This window comes from Polistes canadensis, unplaced genomic scaffold (genome assembly GCF_001313835.1).
Source record: "Polistes canadensis isolate GaletaPanama2010 unplaced genomic scaffold, ASM131383v1 scaffold_9, whole genome shotgun sequence".
In the NCBI taxonomy this organism is placed as follows: domain Eukaryota; kingdom Metazoa; phylum Arthropoda; class Insecta; order Hymenoptera; family Vespidae; genus Polistes; species Polistes canadensis.
Genome location: NW_014569556.1, coordinates 123,668 through 150,686, shown reverse-complemented (window position 1 = coordinate 150,686; position 27,019 = coordinate 123,668). Strand labels below are relative to the sequence as shown.

The 27,019-nt window shown below is 30.9% G+C and overlaps 1 protein-coding gene across 2 annotated transcripts; it reads left to right on the top strand.

Moving 5' to 3' along the window:
- On the top strand, window positions 1–27,019 carry LOC106792437. 2 transcript variants are annotated; one of them, XM_014758859.1, is made up of 8 exons: window positions 1–63; window positions 1,727–1,796; window positions 7,711–8,276; window positions 8,488–8,722; window positions 11,765–12,027; window positions 12,124–12,310; window positions 26,678–26,821; window positions 26,896–27,019. In XM_014758859.1, exons 3-8 carry the CDS (start codon window positions 8,031–8,033, stop codon window positions 27,003–27,005), a joined length of 1,185 nt encoding a protein of 394 aa, XP_014614345.1. In that variant the 5' UTR covers window positions 1–63; window positions 1,727–1,796; window positions 7,711–8,030; the 3' UTR covers window positions 27,006–27,019. The 2 variants fall into 2 exon arrangements, with proteins under 2 accessions (XP_014614345.1, XP_014614354.1); XM_014758868.1 differs by lacking the exon at window positions 1–63 and adding an exon at window positions 1,321–1,338.

The following is a 27,019-nucleotide window of genomic DNA, read 5'->3' as shown; positions in this document are numbered from 1 at the left end:
TACCACTGCTACCACTGATTCTTACCAGTAAGTTACGAACCGTGCGGAGACGTATATCGTTTTGTTAGTATTTACTCTTTCATATCTTCTTTCTCGCTTACATTTGACCCACAAATATTCTATTCTCGTATTAGTACCTTCTTCCTTCCTACTCTTCATTTTCCTTACTCTTACATTTGCATAATATTATTTTTCTCGCGTATTATAATTGGCTTATCAAATTATCTTTTTTCTCGCTTTGTTTTCCTATCTGCCTGCCTGTTTATGTCTACCTGTCTGCCTGGCTCTCTCTATCCATATATCTATCTATCTATCTATCTTTCTCTCTCTCTCACACACACACACACTCTCTCACTTTTTATCAGTGTTTTATCTATTTTTTAACATCGAGTGTCTCTTACGTGAAACGTGTTTGCGTGAAGCGAATTACATTCGGGTCCTTACTAGCAGCAAACTGAGGTTTGATTACTGCGGTCTCTCGTCGTTTCCTAATCGCAAAAGACAGTTTTGATTCATATGACTTATCTTTTGGCAAGCGCAGCATAAAACCTGTCGCGTGGCAATACAAAAACGTTTCGTGTGTTGTGTTTCCCCACAGTTATAGCAGAAAACATTTGGTTTACATCGGGAATAAAATCTGGTTTGTGACCACGACGAACGTTCGTTCCCCTTGTATGTCCGTCGTTATTTAATTTAATTGTATTTTATTTATTCCAGCAATACGAACAGCAAAGTTCTTTTATAGTTTTTTCCTAGTCAAACTTTTAAAGTGTTTTGACGAATTCTTAGGCTTCCGCGTTAACGCATTTCCGTCTTCCCTCTCTTTCGTTCGTGTTTCATGTTCGTCGCGCGTTTTATCTCGCATACATTTTAAATTCGTTCTTGGCTGAACTATAACGTTGCTTCTTTTGAGTTTCCGCCAATTAACAATATTTAGTCGAAATATTAATAAACGATACGAATTAATGATTATAAAAATGTAAACGATACTAATAGTTGAATTACTACTAATTGTACAAGTTTCAACAAAAAAAACGGATCGCGCTAAGACGGTTTTATATAAGTCTAATTATATGAGAGAGATTAAAAATATTTTTAAGTAACAACGCAAACTCAAAGATGATTATCGGTGAAGTGAGGTTTTTTCTCGATATATTAATTAACAATTAGGATTTCAGTGTACGCAAATCCGCGAATTAGGTGTCCGCGTTATTCTGCTTTTTCCTCAGGCATGTCGATACATTGCCAGTCATTGTCGATAATAGGAATCAGCGCCGTCGATAGCTGTAATATATATATATTTAAGAATAGCACGGACTATCACAATTAAAATAATACGTATCCTTTCATAATGCAAATTTTTTACGTTAGCGCTCAAGGTGTTAAAGCGAGCGCAGCGACGTCGAGAAACATTCCATTCCATATTTTCCTGTTACAATAGCGAAAGAATTGAAAATGTCGAATGTACGTATAGAGTAGTTGCTGTCTATTTCCTTCTCTTTCTCTCTTTCTCTCTCTCTCTCTCTCTCTCTCTCTCTCTCTTTCTCTCTCTCTCTCTCTCTCTCTNTCTCTCTCTCTCTCTCTCTCTCTCTCTCTCTTTCTCTCTCTCTCTCTCTCTCTCTTTCTCTCTCTATCTCTCTTTCTCACGCACATACATATGTAATTATATTTACTTTCCTTTGTTTTTTTTACTCTTCTTTTATATTCTTCCGATTTTTAACATTAGTTATAGGAGGACATTTTAGTCATACCCAATTTTCCTGCTCGCACTACGTATATTGCTACGCAAAAATATGGTAAGTTTAATTACTAATTATTGTTGCAATTAGATAAATTAACCATTTATTCATATCAGTCGTATATCGTCGTATTCGTTCGTATCACGTATCAAAAATTTTTATCTCATTTATTTTTAATCGTGAAACCTTGTATGTGACCATTATCAAGTCGTAGTAGTGTTTTTTTTTTGCATCAAGTTTTCTAATGAAATAATGGAATTATACCAAGTGGATTTATGAATAGTGTGAAAGTATATACAACGTTTCATTTTGAATATAAAGTCAGTCGTGTGAACAGGTCAATATAAATAATCGAAGTAACGTGAATGGAAAGATTTATTAAATACGACGTGTTAGTTATTTTCTAACATAAGTACAATCATTTTCAAATATTTTTTTGGCGTCTTTGGTTACTACGTTTGCTTTTCGTTGGATGCGCGCGCCTGATACTACGAGAATGAAGCTCACGTGCTACATAAATCTTATATTCTTAAAAGAGACATTTGAGTCTGACTGAAGGTTAAGAACATTGTATTGTATGTAAAATGTATTAGCTAAAGTATTATTTTTCTTCTTTTTCTGTAATTATCTATGCGCTTCCTTGTTTGTCTTGTTCGCAAGAAAATTTTAAATTCTTTTTACGAGAAAATTTTTTTATACATTTTCATATATTCAAAGTATTAAGATGCGTCTTATTTAAATAATTTGCATATAAGTTTCATTTATAACAGTTATTTAATCGTTATTATCAACACGACTTTATTATAGTATTGAAACATTAGCATATTTATAACAAAAAAGATCATTTTTATAATTAATTGATGATGTCAATTTATCCTAATGTCCTCATTATTTTTTTGTTCGCTAATAATTTTACTTACTATTATCACAATTAATTGTTAATACTTTTAACTTTAATATTATTTTGATATAAATATTTTTTCGTTTATTTTTATTTTTGTTGTTATCTTACCGCGTTGCAAAATCATACTAGGCATTACTGTATCTATGTTCAATGTGATCTTACATATCTTCGAAGAGATTACAAATGTGAATTAAAAGAAAAAAGAATATTTTTGAAAAAACTTATTGCTTAGTTATGATAAGGAGAAATGTTGAGTAATGATACTTAGTTACTAGGTGCTCTTAACGCTATTTTTCGAAAAGAAGGAAAGTTTGCCTCTACTCTTTCACGTTGAAATATAAGAACTACATAGAGGATATAATCCAATATATATATAAACATAATCAAAGAGTATGTTTCTATTTCTCTTTCTCTCTATTTTTCTTTTATTATCGAGAATTTTATTGCAATACTACAGATCGATCCTATTGCATGGGTTTCAAATTCGTGCTTTTAAATCGATTTTGTTTTGTTTTGTTTGAGAAAGTATATTTTTATTTCAGTCTCTTTTTAACATACATAAAATAAGTCAAAAACAGTGTATAAATCTCATCATAGTGTTTAACGAGGATAAACATCACATCTTTGCAAATATTCTATTCTAGGGTTTGTTTGCCACTGTGGCATTATAATATAGATAATAGTATTATGGGAAAAATTTAGTAAAGAAAACCACATAAACCTAACATTTGCTTTTAAATCGATTCGTTCGTGTCACGGTCTCAAGGACAATGACTATCTCTTGAACTTTTGCTGTCGATTCGATTCTCTTTTTCTCTCTTCAATTTTTTTTTTCATTTGCTTGAAAAAGAAGGTCGTCCTTCTATTCTTTATGTTGGGACTCGTTGATCTTTTGAACCTTTGATCCAAATAGCTTGATAATCAGAATATCTTAAATCATTCAATTTTTGTATTCACACACACACACATTCGACAAAATTTCTGAACAATTTATCTTTTTATAATTCTTGAGTTTCTTCTTGTTCTTTTGCTGCCTTCTTATCTCTCTTGTATTGAACATATCTGTATGTATTCGTTTCTTCTATAACTTTTTTTCTATATCTCGCTTTCTTTCTCTCTGTCTCGTTTCTATCTATCTGATTACGATTAACTAACATAAACTACAAAACTTTATGACACAGATTTTTACGCTATAGTTGGTTATGTTTCATCATTGACGTTACTTTATAACTGTAACAAACTGCCATATCCGAGATTGAGAAAAGTTGTAGTTTCGAGAGTTGTATTTTAAATGTCTCGTTAAAGTATTACGTGATTACCGGCTTGGTCGAGTTGTATTTTTTAAAGTCCCATGAATAATTGAGAAGTTTTTAACGCGAGCTCAATAGAACAACATCGTCAAGATTTAATGGTTCAAAGCATTAATGGAATTCTTGTTCAATAGCAACAAATCATTTACTTGGTATTGCTTAAATTGTCGAATACGATGGTGTAAATATTGTGGAGTGTATTAAAATGAATTTTAACTGATATAACGTTAATGTATAAAACGGCAGATGAAAAATTTGGCAAGTGCATCCAAAATTAATTTCATATTTAATGATCAACGGATATACTATCGAGTTTTACGTTTATCTGCAGATAGTGATGAACCGTTTACATATTTTATATATTATAATGATAAGTAATTTTGGCGAAAGCTCGACACGATTTAATAAAACGATAATAATTACTCACAATTGTTTTTTTTTTTTTTAAATAAGAAACATGCGTTTACACTTATTTTATATATTCTCTTCAAACTGATACTTTTTATTATTTACTTAGATTTTTCTTGCAAATTAATTCTTCATTCGCTCGTATTATATTCAAAATGTAAACATAATGTATAAATGTTAGAAATTATTTTATTCGTAATTATTGCAAGCAATGAATAATTTTGTTGTTTTTTTTATTTTTTACGTATGTAATTAGTGATCTACATGAATTATTTGATTTGAATCGACTACTAATTGTATCATATCATGTGGTGCATGTAATAATTTCGTAAAATTGATAAGATCTGAGGGATAAATGTGATATACTTTTATAGTACACTTTCCAATGAGATTATAATAATCGAAAATAATGAGTGCCAGAGCAGCCGTTACTCATAATATCAGCGATGTTATTATAGAGGAATTATACACGCATAATAAATAACGAATAGTAGGGATACGTACGAACGTTAGTTTTTATCAGTTCGACTTTTTTTTTTTTTATCTCTACAATATCTACGAAAACGTTTTGTTCTTCGGCAACTTGAAGTATTTCAAATAAATAAAAAATTTACTCTCGAGTAGAATAAATCTACTAGCCAAATCGAAATAATGTCAATCAATTGCGTAGTAAACTTTGTATTTGAAATTATTATCTACAGTTATTTGAATTAATTAACATTTTTTACTTGCTTGTATTCAACTTTAACAGATTAATTTGTTAGTTTTCTTGATAAATCTCACGGTTGACGTAACAGTTAATCCATTAAAATGTTTTAATGTGTTAGATTCGAAAACAGATAATACATCTCTACGTTTCTTGTAGGTCTAAAGGCCAAGGAAATATAACATTATAATGATTTGAATTGAACCGATATAAGAAAATGATAATTTTTCATTAAAATCGACCGACAGTAGCTGAGAGTACAAAGTTCGAGAATTATGCAGTTATTGATGCTGTGTTTATGTAAACGACAATCACAACGTTATTATAAAGTTTACCTTTATATTTTCCACGTTGGAAATGGTAGATAAATTTGCAACTAGTATTGTTTAATATATGAGTGCATAAATTACATGTAAATTTATCTATTTAACCTGTACAGATACATTAATTTACTCACTTTTAATTTATAAAACACATATCATATGCTTACGTTTTATATAATACATGACAGTAAGTTCTAATATAAAACATTATGATATTTATGTAGTTTTATATGAAAAGATCAAGTAGAACACAATCTTGTAATACATATACATATATGTATAATTTTTATTGACACACTTTTGTTTGTTATGCTCGGTCATAATTTTTTATCTCATTCATCACGTTTTTTTAAAGGATAGAATAAAATATTCCTTTTAAAAGAAATAGAAAGATAAGCGCTTTACAAGAAAAATAATTTAATCGAAATTCATGTTTTTTTTACTTCAGTTTTTTCTTTTATATTTTTTAATGCAACCACATAAAAATTCCATTATGTAACATCAGCAAAATGTATATTTTTATTCATACAAAAATAACATTAAAAATAAAAAATAAAATAAAAAATAAAAAATAAAAATTTAATTTATTAAAAACTCTGGCGTGGCAAAATAATTCAATAATAATAATAAGTAAAGAGAGTGTTTTATATAATAATAAGAAAAATTTAATTTAGGCATTATTATTTGGAAAATATAACGATTCCTTATAAGACTATTTTACTTCTCATTTCTTCGATTTTAGTTGTAGATTGATAATACTCCTTAATTTAACATTCTCGCATCTATTATGTCGTAATCAGTAAAGAAAGTAATTATGTCGCTGTTCGCTTGTATTGATTTTTTGTGAATAACATATTACCATGAGAACATTGTCTAAAGACAAAGTATGGGTCAATCAATCGATAGCGTTTTGCAGGACGTATGGTGTTGCCGTCTTTCTGTTGTGTTTGCATTGTAAGTGAAGTTAATGTAGCGTTTGTGTTGGATAATCACGGTTTACTTGCTACTTTCAGAAAAAGCGTTTAAACCACCCTAACTTTGTGTCGATTTCTTCGGCTGAGTAATGCATTCTACTTACTTCCCTTTCTCTCTCTCTCTCTCTCTCTCTCTCTCTCTCTCTGCTTACGAACAAAATTTGTAAATAACTTAGTATGTCTTCCTTCTTTGAATGCTATGCACTTGGAACCCTTTGAATGCCACGCTCTTGTACAAATAATACTTTCATTCTTTTATTTCATTTTCAAATAGAACAAAAAATTTAAACGAAAACAGATTAATTGTCAAATTCGGTACGTTATCAGGCTAAACGCAATCCCGGCGTATTCTTATCTTTTTATTTTTATTCTATGTGTTTTTTTTTTTTTTTTTTTTTTTTTTTTTTTTTTTTTTTTTCAAATTATTCTCGTTAAATATCAACCATCAAGAAAGAGTGATCGTTCACGGCGAATAAAATGATCGTTACTTAACGTCTCTCGAAATTACAAAGTATCTACTAAGAATAAGGCTAGTTCATTATTTACATCTGAATTGCATGGTACGAAAATCGTATACGGATATTGCAGCTAATGTATGAATTTAATCTTATAAGGAAAAGAGTCAAACCTTCTGTTTTTATTAAATGCCAATGATTCATTTGAAATGATCTTTTAGAAGTAACTATTGTTTCTCTACAACTTTATTATAGTCGATGAAATATCTCTTTTACTTCGGATACTTCATTTAATCCTGCAAATTTATTTTGATTTGCTTTACTATTATGAATAATTCAAGGTACAAGAAATGAACGTATGTATGTACTTTAACAAATATATTCATAAATCATACTTCTTCTCATTGTGCTCATTTTTCAGATGGTTATTACTTTTCTTCTCATTTTGAAATATACTTTTCGAAATAAAATCAACAGTTTGCAAAACATATAAATATATATAGGTATATGTATGAGAGTAAATCGATGAATCTTCGGCATGATTCTAATATCACGTATGCAACAAATGGATCGACAAGATTTATCAGAGTTTTATTTTTTATTATAGAACGGTGATAACAACTTGTTGCCTTTCGAGTATGTTTCAATATTGATTGACATAACAAATCAGTAATAATAATATCGAGTCGCGTCATGTTATGTTTTAAATTTTAATGTTTATCTCATAAAAGTTGTTATTCGATAAGATTTGAAAGTAAAATTAGTCTATCGAACTAGTTATATGATTTTTATTATACATTGGAAAGAATTTTATAAGAAAATCGGTGATTAGTTACAAGATATCACCGATAATAGATGGATTATATAAGATTCTTTACGAGTTTGTTTCAGATCTAAAAGAAGATAGCAAGGATTGCTATCACTGATATCTTATGTACGTTTGATAATACAATATTAATTACATAGTGCTTATGAATGACAATAAAGTTCGCCTAAAAGTTCTTTGTTAGTTTTCAATTCGAAAGTAATCGGTGAAGCGTTAGGCAAAAGAAGAACTAGAAAAAAAGAAAGTTGTGGAAAAAAAAAAGATAGGAAGAATAAACTAAAAGTGCAACGAAAAAAATAAATACGAATAATCGTGAAAAGAATGTGAGAGGCAAGAGGAATCGGTGAGTCCAGGTATTGCCCTGTGATTCACGGTCAGTTTTAAAATGGATCACGCGAATCAAGCTGAAACTGACCTTATGAAAAATAACGCGTTTTCGAACAAGTCTACAGGCTCGCGCATAACGAGAAATTGTTCGCGATGTCGAAATCATGGATTAAAAGTTTCCCAGAAGGGCCACAAGAAGGATTGTATGTACCGAAATTGTGTTTGCGTATTTTGTAAACTTTTTTCGCCTCGACGGAGCACGAAGTCAAGACGTATTCGACTAAAAACTCCCACTTTAGACAAGGTAAGACAACCATTTTTATCAACTTCTTTCTATCCTAGGAAATTATCGTTGCTATCGTCCTGCAGAATTTCAATATTTCTGTCAAATCATTCCAAAATAAAATTGTATAAAGTATTTAATTTACAAGCAATTGAAACCAACTCGTAAAGATTGTTATTCCTGTTTTATGATTTTATAATCAAATCGGTGAAGAGTTTTTTTTTGCTGACAGGATTCAACATCACTCTCAATAGACTGGTGGTCCTTTGTCGGCTCGTGGCCACAATCCGCGAAGAATCTCAAGGGAAGTTATGACAGCAGCAGCAGCGACTTGTCGGTCAGCAATCACGAAAGCAACGAAACTCAAGACGGGAACAACGATGTTACCAGAATTACTTCCTCAACGAAACCAGTATCTTCTAAAAAGTTGCCTTCAGCAACAAAGTCCTTGCCGCAATGGCAGAACGGTGAGTTTAGTTAAAATCTTTTTTTTTTTTATCGATTCTGTAACATTGTAACAATGTTATATCGTACAACGTATCAGTCGTGTCTTTAATTTTTTTTCTATACTTTTTTTCCTATTACCTTAACCATGTCTAATCTTTTTTCGGACTAATTATGATTTTAAATTTAACATGTTGATTTGCAATCATGCACGACGCCATCGTGTGATTGTGAAATAAATAATTTTTGATGAAAACATTTGGAGGTTAATAAACATAGTAGAGGTTGAACATTTGAACAAGTTTGAACTGTTGTTTCTCGATTGTTTTAGATTGGCCAACTGGCTTTTTGCCAGTAGCGAATGAACGATTTAGCACTTAATAACATTGTCTACTATTTGGCTACGTTACTTTTTACCCTACTTCTTTATGTTTGTTTATTTTATTTCTTGCGATAAATTACATTGTCTTGTTATTTTTTATTACTTTCGGTTTTGCTTATTAGTCTGTTATTTTTCAAATAATATCACATTTTTTCCAACCTATTTTTCTTTCTTTTTCTTTTATATTAATTATGACTCTTCTCTCTGTAGAAAACATAATAATAAGATAGTCGTATAGTAGAAAATAAAGGCTATCTCATATTGGATAATAACACAGCGAACGGCATGTAATAACTCAAGAATTTGCATCCCAATTTCAAACTGTTTTTGAGCGTTACTTCCTTAATTAACTTTTGAATTCATATGCTCGCCATAACATGGCAGATCTGTTTAATTTCTCTTCTCATCCGTTTATTACCATGCACCTGCTTATCGATGAATATACATATATAGGTTGCAAAGCAAGTTTACCTACCTGTTGCACGCTCTGATTCATCTATTTGCTCTTCTTCCTTGTTTAGCTTCTTCCTCAGCTTATTTCTCTTTGCTTCGATTTAAATTTACCTTGAACCGAAGATCTTTTTCTTCTACTTTATTTTATTTCTTTTATTAGTTTTAATTTTTATTTCGACCAACGCGTTAATAATCTTTTCATAAAAAATAGGAAAGAAAGAAAAATTTCAATATTCCAGATCCTTAATTGCCTAAACATATTAGAAACAACTTTGAATATTTTTCTAAAGATTGATCGATGATGTATTAGATTAAGAATTAGTAGTTTTTCTTCTAATTGGGTACTTTCATACGTTTAAATGGTTGTACTATGATTATTATAATTTGTAACACGATTTAATCTTTTTTACGATCTACACAGTTTGCACGGTAATCGTTCTGAATTTTTTTCTATGTAATCTGTCGGATTTTACTGTACGACTTTACGGTCTGAATTTACGTTCTATGTAATTAGTTTATTGCGAATTAATATTACGAGCAATGCGTACGATTCGTTTGATAGAAATTTAAAAATACGTCAAAAACATAATTATGAATAAAGAGAATATCTATGAATACACTTAATTCTGTTTTTACACGATAGATACGTTCCCGAAGACTACGTGTAAACAAAAATTCATGTAAAAAAATATATTTGTAAACGTCACTTTTGTTGAGAATCAAATCCAAAAGAAATTAGAAAGTTAGAGGAAAATTAAAAGAAATAGAATTAAGCGAGCGTTATGCATATATTTACTTTCGTATCGTTGAGCTGCATAATTCCGTTGGTAAAAACTACATATTTCATCCGTCTCGTTAAAATACAAATTAGGAGCTGCAATTTTTCCTGCAAATCCGGTCGTTACTTAGTTTTAAGGCATTCTTACTCCATATATATATTATAGTTTTCTTTTTCTCCTTCTAACGTTCTTTCTTAATCGCTTATCTCTTTCTCTATCTCTATTTTTTTTCTCTCTATCTTCCTTGTCTTTTTTCATTTCTCAATCAAGCCATCCAGTACGATTGGTGCAATTGAAAATAATATTCTACTTCAAGTCAGTTTAATTACATTTTTCGGAAAAAAATTTGTCTGTAAATCATATCGCTATACTGAAAAGTATAATAATAAAGTCAAATAATTACTGAATTAATTATAATGATGGAGATAGTGAAATTTCTTTCATTACAAACCAATCAAGAACAAAGGATAGTATTCAAAGAGTCTTTTTTTTAGTTAAAAAGATTTCATAATTTGCATGCAAATTCATCGTTATATATGATGCTCATAAAATATTTAACTCAATTTTATCAACTTTTTTTATTAATTGTATTGATAAAAGGAATTTTAGATATGTGCGGATGCATAAATTTCATCTCTGTGACATATAACTATTATCGTATAACTCAACATCATAAGATATAACTCATTCAATTCATAAATCAATATTTGCAAGTTTCAAATAAAACGTGCCTATTTTATAAATACTCACATCTTTAATGAATTGCTACATACGAAATATTCTGTAATGTTGGACGATCTCAACTGAAAGATCATCATTATTCAATGAACAACGACGTCTTGTTTGTCCTCATTCAAATGTGAACTCGGTTTCGTTTTTTCCTCATTTTCTCCACATTCAATCAGCTATTTTCTTAATTTATTTCAATCGTCTTTGAGTCTTAAGAAGGGAAAATATTATGCGCGGTAATCGTGTACGATGAATGATTTAGTTCCCGTAGAATAAAAATGTTGCAGTTTTACACTCATATTTGCCGCGTGACGAGAGACAGTTATCGTTTTTTCAATCTTTTGAAATCGTTTTCTCAGATCATAAAAATTAAATAACATATTTTAACGTTCATCATTATAATTGTTATTACTAGTATAATTAAGGTAATCAAGGTTCTTTACAACTAAACACACACCAAATTTATACAAATTAACATAATTAAGAAATTGCATAAAAATATATTATGTACAAAGTAAAATTTTGCAGTAATTCTGTAGCAACGAATTCGGTGTTTCTTTAACAAATTTAATATTTATCTATAAAGTGTAATATCATATAACATTTATTTTGTATTATTTAAATTTTTCTTTGAATATATTTAAATATATTAAGTAAAAATGATATAATTAGTTGATGTTGATAGAAACAAGATCGATTTATATCGATGATATTTAATTCAGGGACGGATTCTAATGTATCTTCGGATGCATCTTCTTCGACTTCGAACAACGGCAACATCTTGCGTACAGCAAAGACGTGCTCACTCTGCCGCAATCACAATATTGTCAATATTTATAAGGGTCACAAGAGGTATTGCCAGTATCTATATTGTTTTTGTCCACCTTGTTGTAAAACCCGTAAGAACCGGAAAATAATGGCGGCACAAACTGCAGTTAACAGGGCACGTATCCAAGACGAGGCACAAATAGAAAAGTTATATAAGGTGAGTAACGTATTGATTCGGTTTTTTTATCTATCCAATTTTATTCCTATTAAAATGTACGTTAAAAGTGTATATTGTTTATTTGTTGACTTATAGCTGATGAAGCCGAAAATACCTCCGCAACAAGTAAATCATGTACCAACTATTTCACAACCAGCGTGGAGCGTCGAAGGCAATTATGGTGGCGATGGCATTAACAATTTAGTTAATACTCCGACTCTGAGAAAAGTGCCAATTGATCCAATGAATCCTTTTTTGATCGATTCGATTCAATCAGAACCTGGTAAGTTGATTTTTTTCATTCTTTATTTTAGTGCTTTTTTTGTTCTAAGAAAAAAATATTGTTTATTTGACAGTAATCTGTTAACACTGTTAATGTATATATACTTTGGGTTATGAGATAAATTTTAATTTTTGTTATGATCAGTATATACTTGTCATACGAAAACAAAACTACCTTTTGATATTTTACTAAAATCTGAGGAAAATATTCATCAATTTAAGAAATTTTAAAGTATTTCCGATAACAACAAATTAAAAAGATTTGTCTCCTGTTCTGTTTTATCTTGAAATTTCATTAAAAATATTATTAAGTATATGCCAAAAATTACAAAGTTTTGCATTTATTAATAAACATAATTCAATTCTAAAACAATTGCACATACATATTATGTGTTTGACAAGTATATTAATTTTATATTATAAAACATAAATATATATTTTGAAAATAGAGCTATAAAGTTAACAAGTAAACTCGATACGTTAAATAATCGAGAAGATCAAGAAATTAAAGATATGTATTTATAAATAGAAATCTTGAAGAGTGAACAATCGGTTTTAATTCGTACGGAAGTTCCAAACCGTGCTCGATTCGTGCGAGTTTGTTGAGGAGGGAGGAAGGGTGCACACTTATAACGTCGTTCACAGTGATCCCAACGAAATTCAAGCGACTCTTTCACTTGACAACCCGACCGAATGTTAACCCTGCTTTTACGAGCGTCTTCATTGGTTGCGGAGTCGTTCGAAGCCGGCTAATATAATACGAACTTATAACCAAAGCCGAAACCTAGGAGCCTCGATTTTTGCTTTTACGAGCAGGCTCGTTTTTAAAAGTTATCGTTATTTTGCTCGTTCTCGGTTGAAATAGTTTGTTCACGGACATATAAATGACCTCTTGAAGAAGTAGCAAGCGTGGAACCCGTATTCGATGGTGGCTTCGTCACGATGTCACGGAATCTTCATTTCAAAAAGATTCTTCCCGTCGCGTTTATCCAATTCTTTTTATGTCGACGATCGAAAAGACTTTTTACTAAAATCAAGACGTTTCGATGGGTAGGTGTCCTCCCATGAGTATCTTACTTTTTTCTTAATAATTACAAATTAACAGATAAGTTTCATAAATCTTTATCAAATATTCAAGATTTTATTCAAACTAATACGACCAATTGAACAAAAACGCGTGTTAAACAATGAAAACTTTATATACCCAACTTATAAATTTTAAGTATTTGCGAATGAAAATATATCAGTTTATTTCCTTGCATATATTAACGAAGTAAGAAGATCATTTAATGTTATACCTTAAGCAGGACATTTTCAGATTCTTTTCCGTCTGGTTTGTTTTTGGTCTTTAAGTTAGCTATCGGAAGAGATTTTATGATAGCTGTTCGCAGGAACCCTCGTAAATGGCTAATTGATTTACAATCGACGCATTTACACAGATTCGCGATAATGAAATTGATGCGAAGTCTCGATGTCTCAGTTTTTGACATCGTTGGGCAAATTTACCTTTAGGTGGAATACTAATAGTAGTAGTAGTAATAATATTAATAGGAAAAGTGCCATGAACGTAGATAATACGTCGAAAAGTGAAACAAAAAAGAAAGGAACAAGATTATTCTGAAGTGTGCTGGTTTTATATGTGTAATAATTGGATGTGTGTGTGTGTATGGGGTGGAGTTCAACTTGAGTGCTTGCTAGTGTTAGAAGGGTGTCGTCGCTGAGGAGATGAGAGGATTTGAGCGCGTGAGGGGTGATTACGGGAAAGTATATGGGACTGTAAAGTTTCCATTTACGAGCTTACATTTCGAGACATCGAGTAGGCGCTTTTAATAATGCAAGAGTCGTTTGTTATTATGCGAGGAATGTCGCTTTCGCGTAAACGTTACTCATGTTTGTGTGTTGGTACTAATCTGTCGAGTGCTCGATAAGTATCGGAGAATATTTTTTACTTTTCACGCTATTCGCATCGTGGAATAATCGTTTATGTCAAGACAATGTTTCTTTTTTTCTTTTTTTTTTCTAGATTAGATATCTCTTATTTCTTTTTTTATTTTACACCTTTATACGCAGCTAACAATTGCCTTTTATTTACATTGTTTCACATATTGTGCTTATTCGACAAACATTGTTTATCGTTTTCACTTACCAATGTGTTCATCTCTTATGTATTTTCTTAGAAATACACACGTTTAACTTTCTTAAAGTGAAAAAAATGAAAGTATAAATGGCATTTGTTTATTTAATTACATCCTATTGTTTTTTGTGTAATATAATGTCGAGTTTATTTAGTAGTTAAATCAGAGAAAAACGGTTAAAATCGTTTTCTAGTTTTATTTTCTTTAAACTATCATGGAAATTTGTACAATAACCGAAGAACACTCTTTTCATTCTTCGGTTTTCAAAAAAGGCTCGCTCGTAAATCACTACAAATCTCATAATCGGCTTCCTTTTTACCCCAGTTTGATTATCGAGGCGATGGCTTCTCGTTGACAGGCGGTTAACTTTCGAAATTTCTAATTTATTTTATACGATACTTTCTGTGAATATATATAAAAAAGAAAACGTTAAAAAAAAAAAAGAATAGAAAGAGGGAGAGAGTGTAAAAAAAAATTAAGTACATTTAGTGTTATACGATACGATAGCCTAAAGTTTTTGAAATCACAGGATAACATGGGGTATTATTTATGGTCTTCTTGAATTAGGGACGAACTATACACAAAGAGTTCACGAGTTTGTTCGCGGGTAGGTCAAGATCTTAAAGGATGAAACCCTTAGGTTATCGTTCTGGTCAAATGACTTATTATATGTCGCACAATGTAAAAATATTTCATTGGACTGTGATAACATTAAAGCCAATAATTGTAAGTGACATTCGCTTTTATTTCGCGTTAATTATGTAATTGGGATAAGTGATCAAACGAGTTTTTCTTGATATTTAAATATAATACTTTACTAGTGTAAATTATTTAACGTTTTTTTGGCTTTTGAAAAATGTAAAAGAACAAAATTGTAACATTTCCTTTGAAAAATACCTACATCCTTTCTTGTATCAACATATTTTTCTAAGTTAAGCGATAAGTGAACTGACGTTTGAATCACTAACAATAAAATAGAAATATTTTTCGATACATTTCTTGTTTTTTTTTTTTTTAACGATAAATAATGTCAATATATATTTTGAAAAATAAAAATCTTTATGAATAAATAATACATCCCTCTATAAATTTGTTTTAATCGTATTTGTCCATTTAAAAATACAAATTCTTATCGTTTTATCGCATTTGTATGATTGCTCGGATAAAATTGTAAAAAAAAAAAAAAAATTATAAGACTCGTTTATTTCTATATAAGAGTATTGCATACATTAGTTCGTATATTTGTGTATAAATATATAAATATATGCGGTTTTTATATGCTCATATGATCGTTCGAATTTTTCGACAAGTTTAGTGCGTTACTCTCTTTTCCCTCTTGTCTCGGACTTTGCTCCTCCGATAGTGAAATGGTTCGTTCGGCTTCTCTGACTTGGTTTATCCCAGGAATTCAGTTTATAACCGCTGACTCCACTAAGTTTTATTACATCTTTCTCTATCTGTTTCTTTATCCTTTGTGCTCCACCTACTTTTTTACTCTTTTTTTTTCTCTCTCTCTCTCTCTCTCTCTCTCTCTTTTCTATTCTATTCTATCATCACCGTTCCTTTTCTAATGAATAGTTTTCTCCAACTTATCTCTCTTATTTTTGTTCGCCGAAATGAAATTGCTTAACCTTAATTTAAAATCAAATAGTGATCTTACCGAACGCGTTTGTGTTTAATTTATGTATTTACCTTTCCATTGAAAAATCGTTGTTTTTTAAACGAAATCGATACCTCATCGATAATTTATATCTCATAAAATAGAAACAATCAAGCCTAATAAATGTGTTTAGATAAAATAAGTAATAAATTATTTGAAAGAGTTTTAATAAATCTATCCTACGTAATGTATAATTTATTTAAATAAATAATAATATTATTACAAATTTTTAATCGATAACAATAATAATAATAATAATAATATTATTATTATTAAATTATTATTTATTAAATTTATTCGACATTTTGTTTATTTAAATCTCGATCGAAAACGTTTTTCAATGAGGGTCTAAGATTATAATGGTTATTTAAAAGTAGATATTTTTATAGAAGAACGTCATTCGTCTATGAGACATCAATTTGATTCTCTTCGGTCTTTAGAAATATCGTCCGTTTATTTTCAAGACGCGTCGTATCTTCGCTTGGAAGCATAAGATAGTCCAGGATCGTTCAGTCGAGCGTGAGAGACACGATCGTAGCCTGCGTTGAGGTTTTTTCTTTTTTTTTTTTTTTTTTTTCAATTTTACGACGTTGCTTCGAAGTAGTTATGCGAATCCGTAGTGTTAGTCACTTGGCCGGGCCGGGCTGGGCCGGGCCTTTCTTCTCCAGCTACTTCTCCCTTTCTTACTCTTTTTGCTTCTCTCTTTCTCTTTTCCTTTTCCGCGAGTCACCCTTTGTCTGATTCGCCATCGGCATCGAAAACGAAGAAGACGACACCGGCGTTGGCACTGATGCGTAAGTTACGATTTTCCAGAGCATCCTGCGATACAATTCGCGAGACGTAAAGAAAATTCACGGCTTTTAACGGAATAACGAATAATACCACGACGATGGTTCGACGACAACGATGACGTGACCTTTCCTTTTCTCTCTCTTTCTCTTTTTTCTTTTTTTTTTTTTTGATTTACATCCCGATCGGTCGTCAATGCTCCTTACTTTTTACCTACCGCTGCTGCATCTTTTTTTCTTAACTTCTTTTTTCCATTTTGATAAAATTAGAAATATATTATGCATGTAATATGTATTTATTTATTATATAGAATTTATTCCAAAATAATTGTACTATTATATTACATTATATTTAGTTATTTTATACCATATTATAATATTGAAATTCTGTGAATAGCAACAGGACCTCCTTATTAATGGTTTACGTTGAAGTTATTCTCAATTGGCAATCCTATCTGCACGAAAGCCAATGAAAAATTGTTTCCAGGGATCGTTATTACTTTCGATATAATCTGTTTGAAATTTCTATAAGATGTGTATACATATTTTCTTTTTGAACTTATCACGAGAGATGGACCTTTTTTCTCTACACGTTTTCTTGACACGCAACAAGCAGATCTTCGCGTTAGTCTTCATTTTTAAGGGGGGAAAAAACAAAACAATAAAATACAAAGTAAGGAAAAAATAAAATTGCAAATGAACTTCGAGTTGATTTAACAGCAGATAAATTCTCTCGTTGTGTTAGTTGTGAATCGTTTCCACGGAAGCAGGTAATTTGAAAGGTGAGTCAACTTACGCGACACCCAGCGAGGTCAAATGAGGAAGGAACAAAAGGGAGGCCAAATAGAAGGGGTAGAAGTTTTTCGAGGGTTAATAGTAAGATGGCTATGGTCTAACAAATTGCTACTTCCTCTCTTTCTTCTTCTTTCTTTCACTTTTACGATGCACGGGGCTAAATGATGTGTCACTTTTCTTCCCCTCGTTTTATCCTTTCTACTTTGACGAACTTATTACTATTGTTACAAAAATGTCATAAAATATTATGACATATTCGGCATTTTCTCATAATAATCTTTGTTGACGTACTTTTTGTTAACGTATTGTAATATTGTCTCATATCTAAATGAATGAATCTTTTATCGGAAAAATGTGTAAGTTTTGTTAACTCTCCCTTTTACAAACTCGAGTAATTCATCTACGAACACTTTTTCACATTTATCTAATAGTATCAAAGAGGTCGCGTCTTTTTATCGTCTTTCTCAAGTCAATAGCACACAGTTTTTGTTTTTCCGAACGGGTAACCCATCCATTTTACTAACCTTCCCATGGAAGCTAGTAAATCCAACGTAACCAGGCAGTTGACATTTTATCGGCAACATAATAGTTAAATTTGCTAAGTTTAAGAAAAGAGGATAGTAGTAAATAATTACACTATTTATATTATAGAACAAGTTGAAGAAATTCTTGTTAAATCGAATATCTCTTCCCATGACCACACAAAGAGATTTTTTTTTTTTTTAGTCTCTCGCGTTCTTGAAAATCTTTACAGATCTTCTTTTTTCTTCCTCGCAATTTCTTCGAGAGGGCAACGATCTCTTTGGCATCTCGAGTAATCTCTTCAGGGGTGTTAATAATATTTGTCTTTCTTATTTATCTATTTCTTTTTCTCTATCTTTTTCTCTCATCTTACCTCATTATAAAGACACATGAATGCACACGTCTAAGAATACGAAGAATTATATGGAGAGAGAAAGAGAAAAAGAGAGAGGGAGAGTGCGTGACGCAATCGTTTTTCTTTTCTAGACCGGAGATTCATATTACAGAGAGAACACGTTTTCAACAAAGTCTCTTCTCGAACATGCAACGTGTTCAATATACTCTACTAACCTTTATGAGATTCGCATGATGTTCCTTCGAATCAAACCACAATCGAATCACCGTCCAATCCTTTTCGAACTTTTATCAACGTTTTATGTTACAATCGATGCATGCATCTGATGACTGTTCCGATAAATCTGGTCTCGTCTCGTCTCGTCTCATCTCTTCTATATTGTTTTTTCGTCCGTTCATTTTATTTCATCTGTTTTTTTTTTTTTTTTTTAAAGTATAAAAGTGTTATCGGTAATATAAGCAATCACATTGACAGCAAGTTCGTTATCGGAATAAAATAGATAAAAAAAAATATGTTGTCTTGTACATTGCTGACCACCTACGTAGCATATTTTTCTTTCCATCTTCTTTTTTCACAGACGTACACATATGTAGACTCGCACGTCGTGTTTTCATGCATGAAACGTCGCTTTGCTTGTTTGCTGGCCAGCAAGCAAGCAAGCAAGGATTTTATGGGAACGCATGACAGGATAGAATTTTACTGCTTCCGAAATGTTGTGTCTCATAAAAACCGACCACACTTCACAACCGTTCCTATATTCGTCAGCCACTTCCGTGGAAACTTATTTAGATTTTACATTGACTATTTTTATTATCGAAAAAGAATTGTTTTTTTTAAAAGAATCATCATTATTTGCAGTTTCTGCAATGCTATATATGTATATATATATATATATATATATATATATATATATATATATATATATCATTTTTCTTATTTCGACGTGTCATATAAAAAAATATCAAAATATTTAAAATGACTTATGATGCACAGGAAAAAGATAAATATTACATTTTGTTTTCTTTCTATAAGTAGCTTTAATATAGTACCATTTATTTTTTAATTAAAATTAATAGTAATAATAAATATTAACGAAGAGACTAAAATCGTAAGAATATAATTCAAAAAAAACAAATATTTCCTAATCTGTATTAATTTCGTTGGCCAGCGAATGACGGAACATTCTCTCGGATACTTTTTCCTCCTATCCCTCTTTCTCTGTCATCGAAACGATCCCTCTCCTACGTCCAACCAGGCAAGAAGGCTCCGATTACTCGAGTACACAACAGTATCATTGATACAAAGCACTGCTTCCAAGCACCGGTCATCCATCCATCCTCTGTCCTAGCATAACGCAATTCGCAGACTGTTCGAACAGATTCGTGGTAGGTAGGAGAGAGTTGCGAGGGTCAGGGGGCACAGTTTCTGGCTACGTTTATCTCGTGCAATATGAGCACCTTCCTCAACAAGCCTCGGAAAATAGTTCTCTCTCTCTCTCTCTGTCTCTCATTTTTTCTTATTCCTTTTATCTTTATCTTTCTCTCTTTTACGAATTTTTTTGCGATCGTTGATCCGTTTTTGTGTTACCAAGAGTGTACATTTCTATGTACTAGGAACTGCTTTTCCCCATTTACTTAGATCTCTTCTCATACGATTTTATTACATTTGCGATTAGAGACACGAAAAGATTATGATCTTTATATATGAATATATACATATGATTGTCTGATCAAAACTAGAATATATGTTTCGTATGTAAAACTAATTTTTTCCTAATAAGGAAATGTAGTCTCGTGGATTTGACGCATTGTTCATTTGGATGCTCGTTAAATAAAATTACGTTTCGGATAATATCAGATGATTAGCTATCTTGAATTTCTATACTTTATATTCATTTTTCGAGATCGTAAAATAAATCTTATATTTTTAAAGATCTTCTTCTTAATGAGTTGTTCTTAACGTATCGAAGTGTTACGTATCATAAGATCAAAGGTTATGCCATTTAACGAAGATCTAACAGAGTCAAAGTTGTATATCAATCAGGATGCAAGCGATGCACAATCAAGTTAACAAGTAATCTCCATCTTGTGCACTCGGCTGTAGAAACATGCGTGTAAAAGTTCTTTAACCTCCTTTGTACTGTTATCATCCCCATAAATATGTTTGAAATGTAATACCAAAAGTATTATCAATTTGATTTTCAATGTAATACGATTCGTCTTACCATTATATTATTTATTCTTTGTAACTTTAATCTCGATAATCAGTGGAAAAACATCATGAGACGTTATCGTAAAATATTGTACGCGAAATGTGGAAGTAATAATGAAATTTTCAATCATATCGATTCCAATTCGTTATTTTTATCCTCTAATACTCATCTAAATTTATACGAAATTATTATGTCCAGCTCTTTTGATAATAATGATTTTATTGCAGCCGATAAAAATGTAATTCTTACGTTACACGTTTAATATACTTAAATAGAAGCAATAGTCGAGATCTTTAGCATTAGTATATCATATTAAAATTGTTTTTTTCTCCAACAGGTCATGTCCTTTCAAAGTTAATTTTTGTTCGGTTATTATTTTGATTACAAACAAAACCCAATTTCCGGTTTCACATGACTTATCGTAGTTTCGGTTATCGGACACCTTCCGTCGAGTAAAACGTTTAACTTGACTCCGTTGTATCGAAAAGACCCACATTGAAGTCGATATACATATTTCGTTTCTTTTGGTCACCGTGAGCTTTTATTCAATCATAGTCGAACTTCATTTTCTTTTCCTTTTTATAAATGAAATGTGTACCATCGAAAAAATGCACAAGTAGCAAGTTTTGTGTTAGTAACAGGGGTTATTCGGTATAGCAATTCAGACACGATGCGATCAGTTTAACGTGTAAATACATATGACTCTAATGCAGGCAGGTGGATGAGTGCATGCGTGTCCGTTTACTTCCGTTATGTCGTATTTATGACGAAAAAACTTTCTAAGAAACTTCTTAACTCGTATAACTCGTGTAGAATATAATTTTATTATATTGCAATAATTTTATTTCGATACTTTTTTACGTGTCTAATATTGCATTTATAAATTAATTCAAATCGAACTGCAAGGCTACGTTAATATTTTCTTATTATGAAATGTGAAATAAAATAATCAAATGATAATCAATTTCTAAGAAATTTTCATGAGCACTTTTATCTACGAATATTGATTGCGAGTTACTTTTATCGCACAAACCTTGGAAACGACGTTTTCTAACTTCGTTAAAACGTATTTCTTTTTTATTGAGTTATACGAGTTATTACATCATCCGACAATTATAAAGTTTATATCTCTTAAACGTTATTCGAATAGAACAAATGCACATTGTCTTTTAATATTTTTTAACTCCTTTAATAGGAGTTAAATATTAATTTAATATAATATAAGTTTCCTTATAATATATGAATTTCCTTGACGCATATAGTAATTTAAACGGGTAAAATAATAATTTAATAGTTATTCTATTCTGTTTATTTTAGAAATAAATGTTATGTTTGTGTTTATAGTTGCTTATGTTCACATAGCTTATTATAATAATTTTGTAAGCATATACACATACGTGTGTACATAAGTACGTATAGCTATGCACGTACCGTCTCATTTATTTGTTTATCCACGGTCATACTATATGAAATAAGAGGAGCAAGCTCGGATTTTATCTTAACGAATTTTCATATCAGAGATCTTTCGTAAACGAATGAAGAAACGTATGCGATCAATTTATCATAATCTTCTTGGGAAAGTAAGCATCGAATAAATGACACAATTGTATTTTATAAACATTCTCTCACCCACGCAGTCTCTAATATTTATCGTCGAAACTTTTTCCAGTTAATCGTTTCGAGGGTGTCACGCGATTCTTAATTTACCTTCGGAGAAATGGTATATTTATCGTTCGTCTTTTAAAACTTTTATGACGAGCAATAGAATAAACTTTCCTAAGCCCTCTTTTTTCACGATAGGAAAGAAAATCAATGTGTGTGTTTATATTATGAGATTAATGTGTGCTCGACTAATTAAAGATGTACAGAAAAATTTTCTTCGATAAAGTTACATCGTTTGAAAGTAAAAAAGAAAGAAAGGAAAAATAAACAAAAATAATAATCGCAGAGAGAGAGAGAGAGAGAGAGAGAGAGAGAGAGAGAGAGAAATTATTTCTAGAAAATTTTCCGAAAAGTTATCGCGTATTAGTAGAATATTCTATAGAGATGAATATTTTAAAAAGGGGTTAAAACACGGATTACTATTGTAAGTTAAACGACGGAGGGTTGATTTACGGAGCGCACAAAGAGAAAATAATGTTCAACCTATGAAACTTATAATGCGAAAAATACGAAAGAAGAAAGAGGTGTGTGCACGCGAGAGAGACGTAACGTGGTTATAAATAATGAGCGACCAGTATTCAAGTAGGCAACAGCAGCGTGAGCACATCGTGTTGCATGTTTAAAGAAATGTGTAATAAGTATGGGGTATAAAATTCCTAACACGAAATGTAAAAAGAGGGTAGCGTGTATATTCAAATAATGTGATTGGCTCGTTTTACGTGTGCATACAAAAATGGTATGATTTTTTCAAAATGATTTTAATCTTTTGACCTATACAATATATACGAGAATGGTCACCAAGAAACTAAACTGTATTTTTTTCCCATAATATTACACATTATTAAACTATGTAATCACAACGGTTTAGTTACATTAGATTACTAGTTTCTGGCCGATCACTAAAGTTAAAACAAGGTGAGCACGGTTAGTAACATGGATAAGTGACTATTCATAGAAACAAAAGATGGAAATTGCATGCTGTTTGACTCCAGCGAGGCGGGAAAAAGACACTTCTTTGATAGTATTGAATAAGCATAGAGAAGTGATTCGATCCCCTAAAATTGAGAGTAAAAGAACAATATTATTGAGTTAGGTCAATTTTTTGTTGTTGCTTGATATATCATTCAAAAAGAATATATTATTTTTAATTATTATATTATTTTGGATTTATATGCTACATTATAAATTTAAACAAAAATATTTACTTATCGATTAAGCGCATCTATGTCATAAAAATCTAAATGCATTTCAAGTTTCATTTTAGCATGGTATCATTAAATTAAATTTTGTTCATAGTATAAAATGTCGACTTATCGATGCAATATGCTGTTACTTCAGTACCGGCAATGAAATGTTACTTGCTGCGGAATAATAAAAAAAAGCGTATATATTGGTTCGTATCGGTAAAAAAGTTAATAACGTGTTCGTTAAGTGACGATCTTATGTACAACAAGTATGATAAAGTCAGCTTGCTGTGTAAACGTGACACAAACGTATTTGTTCGCAGTTACTTTTTAGCATACTGAGTCGGTGTTTTTAAAAGCATGTCTAATTTAGAAATATATAATAGCAAAAAAAAAATTAGATAATAACTAAAGAATAAATTGTAGCTAGAAGGACGGGACGAATAAATATATATAAAATAAAAGAAACGACTTAAATATTTTTCACGAAAGCAAATCGACAAAGTTATTTCAACATTAATTTCAATATGCACACTCTATATAAATGTATCACTATAAAGGTACAAGATTATCTTTTGAAAAAAATACAGGAGGATGAAATAACAATGCCTGAACAAAAGTCACGAAATCCTGATAAATGTTTTCTCGTTAGTCGGGTTTCGTGACGAAAGGTATCGTTAGCTCACAAGATACTCGCACGACGTGTCTGCTTAAAAAATGCATTTTTATATCGGAGAACTGTCAAAATACCATAATTACAACACAGAAAGATGTTAAATAATGCTTCAGGGATTGAAACTCTCTGCAGAGAAAATGACACCGATTTTTGCACCTTTAATTCGAACTTGATGAATTCCATCTTAAGAATATTGAATATTTTTAAATGATCACTTGTGTTCATTTTTATAACAAATTTCTTCAGAAAATTAACATACTTATAATATAAGATTCGTGACTCTATTGCTAATATTCATTAATATTTATCCAATACTACCCTTTTTGATCAAGTTTGAGAAAGCAATTGCAGAGTCTCATTCCCTCCTTCATTATTTGACAAATGTTTAATATAAAATTAAGATATACAATAGGAAAACTAAGAACAATTGATCGAATATATTTAATAATTATAACAAATAACATCGCCGAATATCAAATATCTCTCGTACATTTATTATTCGATGTTTGTTAATCAATATTGACAGTTAGTTCGATGCCCCCCCAGTGTGATGTCATGTTTATAAAATATCACATGGCGTTAAAATAAAATTGCAAAATAAGAAACAGACTATAGTGTAGAGTGTATAGAATGTGTCGTAGTTGGAGATGATGGGGAAGAAACTGGTAATAAGTTGGTAGGAATAAAAGAAAGAGAAGAAAGTAAGTAAGCAAGCAGGTATAGAGGTGGATACTGAAAAAAAAAATGGACATACTGCAAACTCGTGTCTTTTCGTTGTCTCCTCCATGTTGTCTTTCTCCCCTCCTTAATCTCTTCTCTACTTGCTCCCTTCTCTGTAAAATTCTCTCTCACCTCCCTCCTTTTTACTATCTAGAAGGAAGAGAATGGATCTAAGAAACTTATATTAAAGAGAGACAGAGATGGAGAGAGGAGGTGGAGGGGGGGGGGAGGGATGTAGGGAGAAGTAGAGAGATTTCCACCTACTAAATGAAAAGGACATGGAGTAGGGGTTTAAAGCCAATAAGAGAGATACATATAAAACGGGGAAAAGAGAGAGAGAGAGAGAGAGAGAAAAGGGCGGGAAAGATCGTTCTAGCGCAACGCCGTCATTTATTCGACGCCCCTCGATGTGGTACCAACGACGAGTAAGTACGACATTTCCGCCTTTTCAAAAGGTTAGCAAGAGCATGAACGTAGGCGGAGCTACGCCACCACGCTACTTATTCATTGGTCGACCTAATATTTAATATATCATGTCATAACGATCGGAGTACTGTTGCTATCATTCCCTCTCTCCCTCTCTCTCTTTTTCTTTCTCTCTCTCTTTCTCTCTTTCTTTCTCTCTCTCTGTCTGTCTTTATTTTCCTCCCTTATTTTCGATTTTACTTCTTCCCTTTTTGTATTTTTCATTTTCCATTTCCACCTTTCATTCATGGCCTTATCCATTTTTGTTGGATTATTATTCGCAAATAAAATATTTGTCTTTGTAGATAGGGTGTTTCGTGAATATTATTTCGGTTAGTATATATCTATAGATATTTAAAGAGAGGTAAAAGTTGGAATAATAGAGTTGCGCGCGCAGAGAAGGTTGACTCGTCTGACGAGTACACGCCTTTTTCGTTTACAATCCACCTGGTATTTGTTCTACGAAGAACATGGTCTATTGCATAAATTTGTTTGTTTCTTTCTTTTTCTGTTTTTTTTTTTGCTGGAAAAAATATTCAAACAATTGTCTATTGTCAAATGTCGCCTGGTAATGTGACATATGAGGTTTGGTTTGGGTTGGTTTAGTTTTGTTTCGTTTAACTTTTCTAATAGAGGTCTGATCATTGGAGAATAAAAGTTGCGTTAAACCGAAGTTTAACGATAAGCCATGTAATTATTTTAAGTTCTATTTCTTATCAATTTTCTTTCTATTCAAGTAACGCGTTCTATTCTACGTTTTTTTTTTGTTTTTGAATGTTCATTGTAATTTCGCACAAGACCATAACTGTTTAATATTATTTCTACAAAGCGGTGCCAAAAGACACTTTTCAAATTTTTAACTTCAAATTATTCTTTAATTGTAAATTTAATTATTTCTTCGCGATGAATTTTTGGATTTTTCGTATAACAGTTGTTAAATTTATTTAATGATATCATTTTCCTTCAGCTCATTCTGGATTTAATAAGACACCTTTTTGTCGAAATAGATATATACAAAATCGCGATAGAAATAGTGTTCAAATACAAATTCAATATCTTTCAATGTATTTGTATCCTTTTCTCTTTTTTTTTTTTTTTTAAATGAGAATCAACGAATATAAGCAATGTTATTTGTATAGGTAAAAATATATTTTCAAAAAATATAAATTTAATAATCTTTGTTTTTGTTTTAAGGCGTCGACGTCGAAATTATATTAGCACGCAGCATGACTCTTCTGCAACAATTCCAAAATCCTTGGGATATTCTGACACTCTTGTATGTTACTGTGAAGTATGCCGGTGCAAATCTCTACGAGGCTATCAGACGTATTCATGAAGGTGAGATATTTATCGATTATATTTTGAAAAGTGTGAAACTTCATAAATTACAATAATTTTAATAACTTTGACAGTCGAACAATGGATACTGGAGATTTATTCTATGCTAGAAAGATATATAAAAGAGTATATTTTATTTGTTTTATATAAAATTCATACTATTTATATACTAGTCTTAAATTAATTCAAAATTTAATT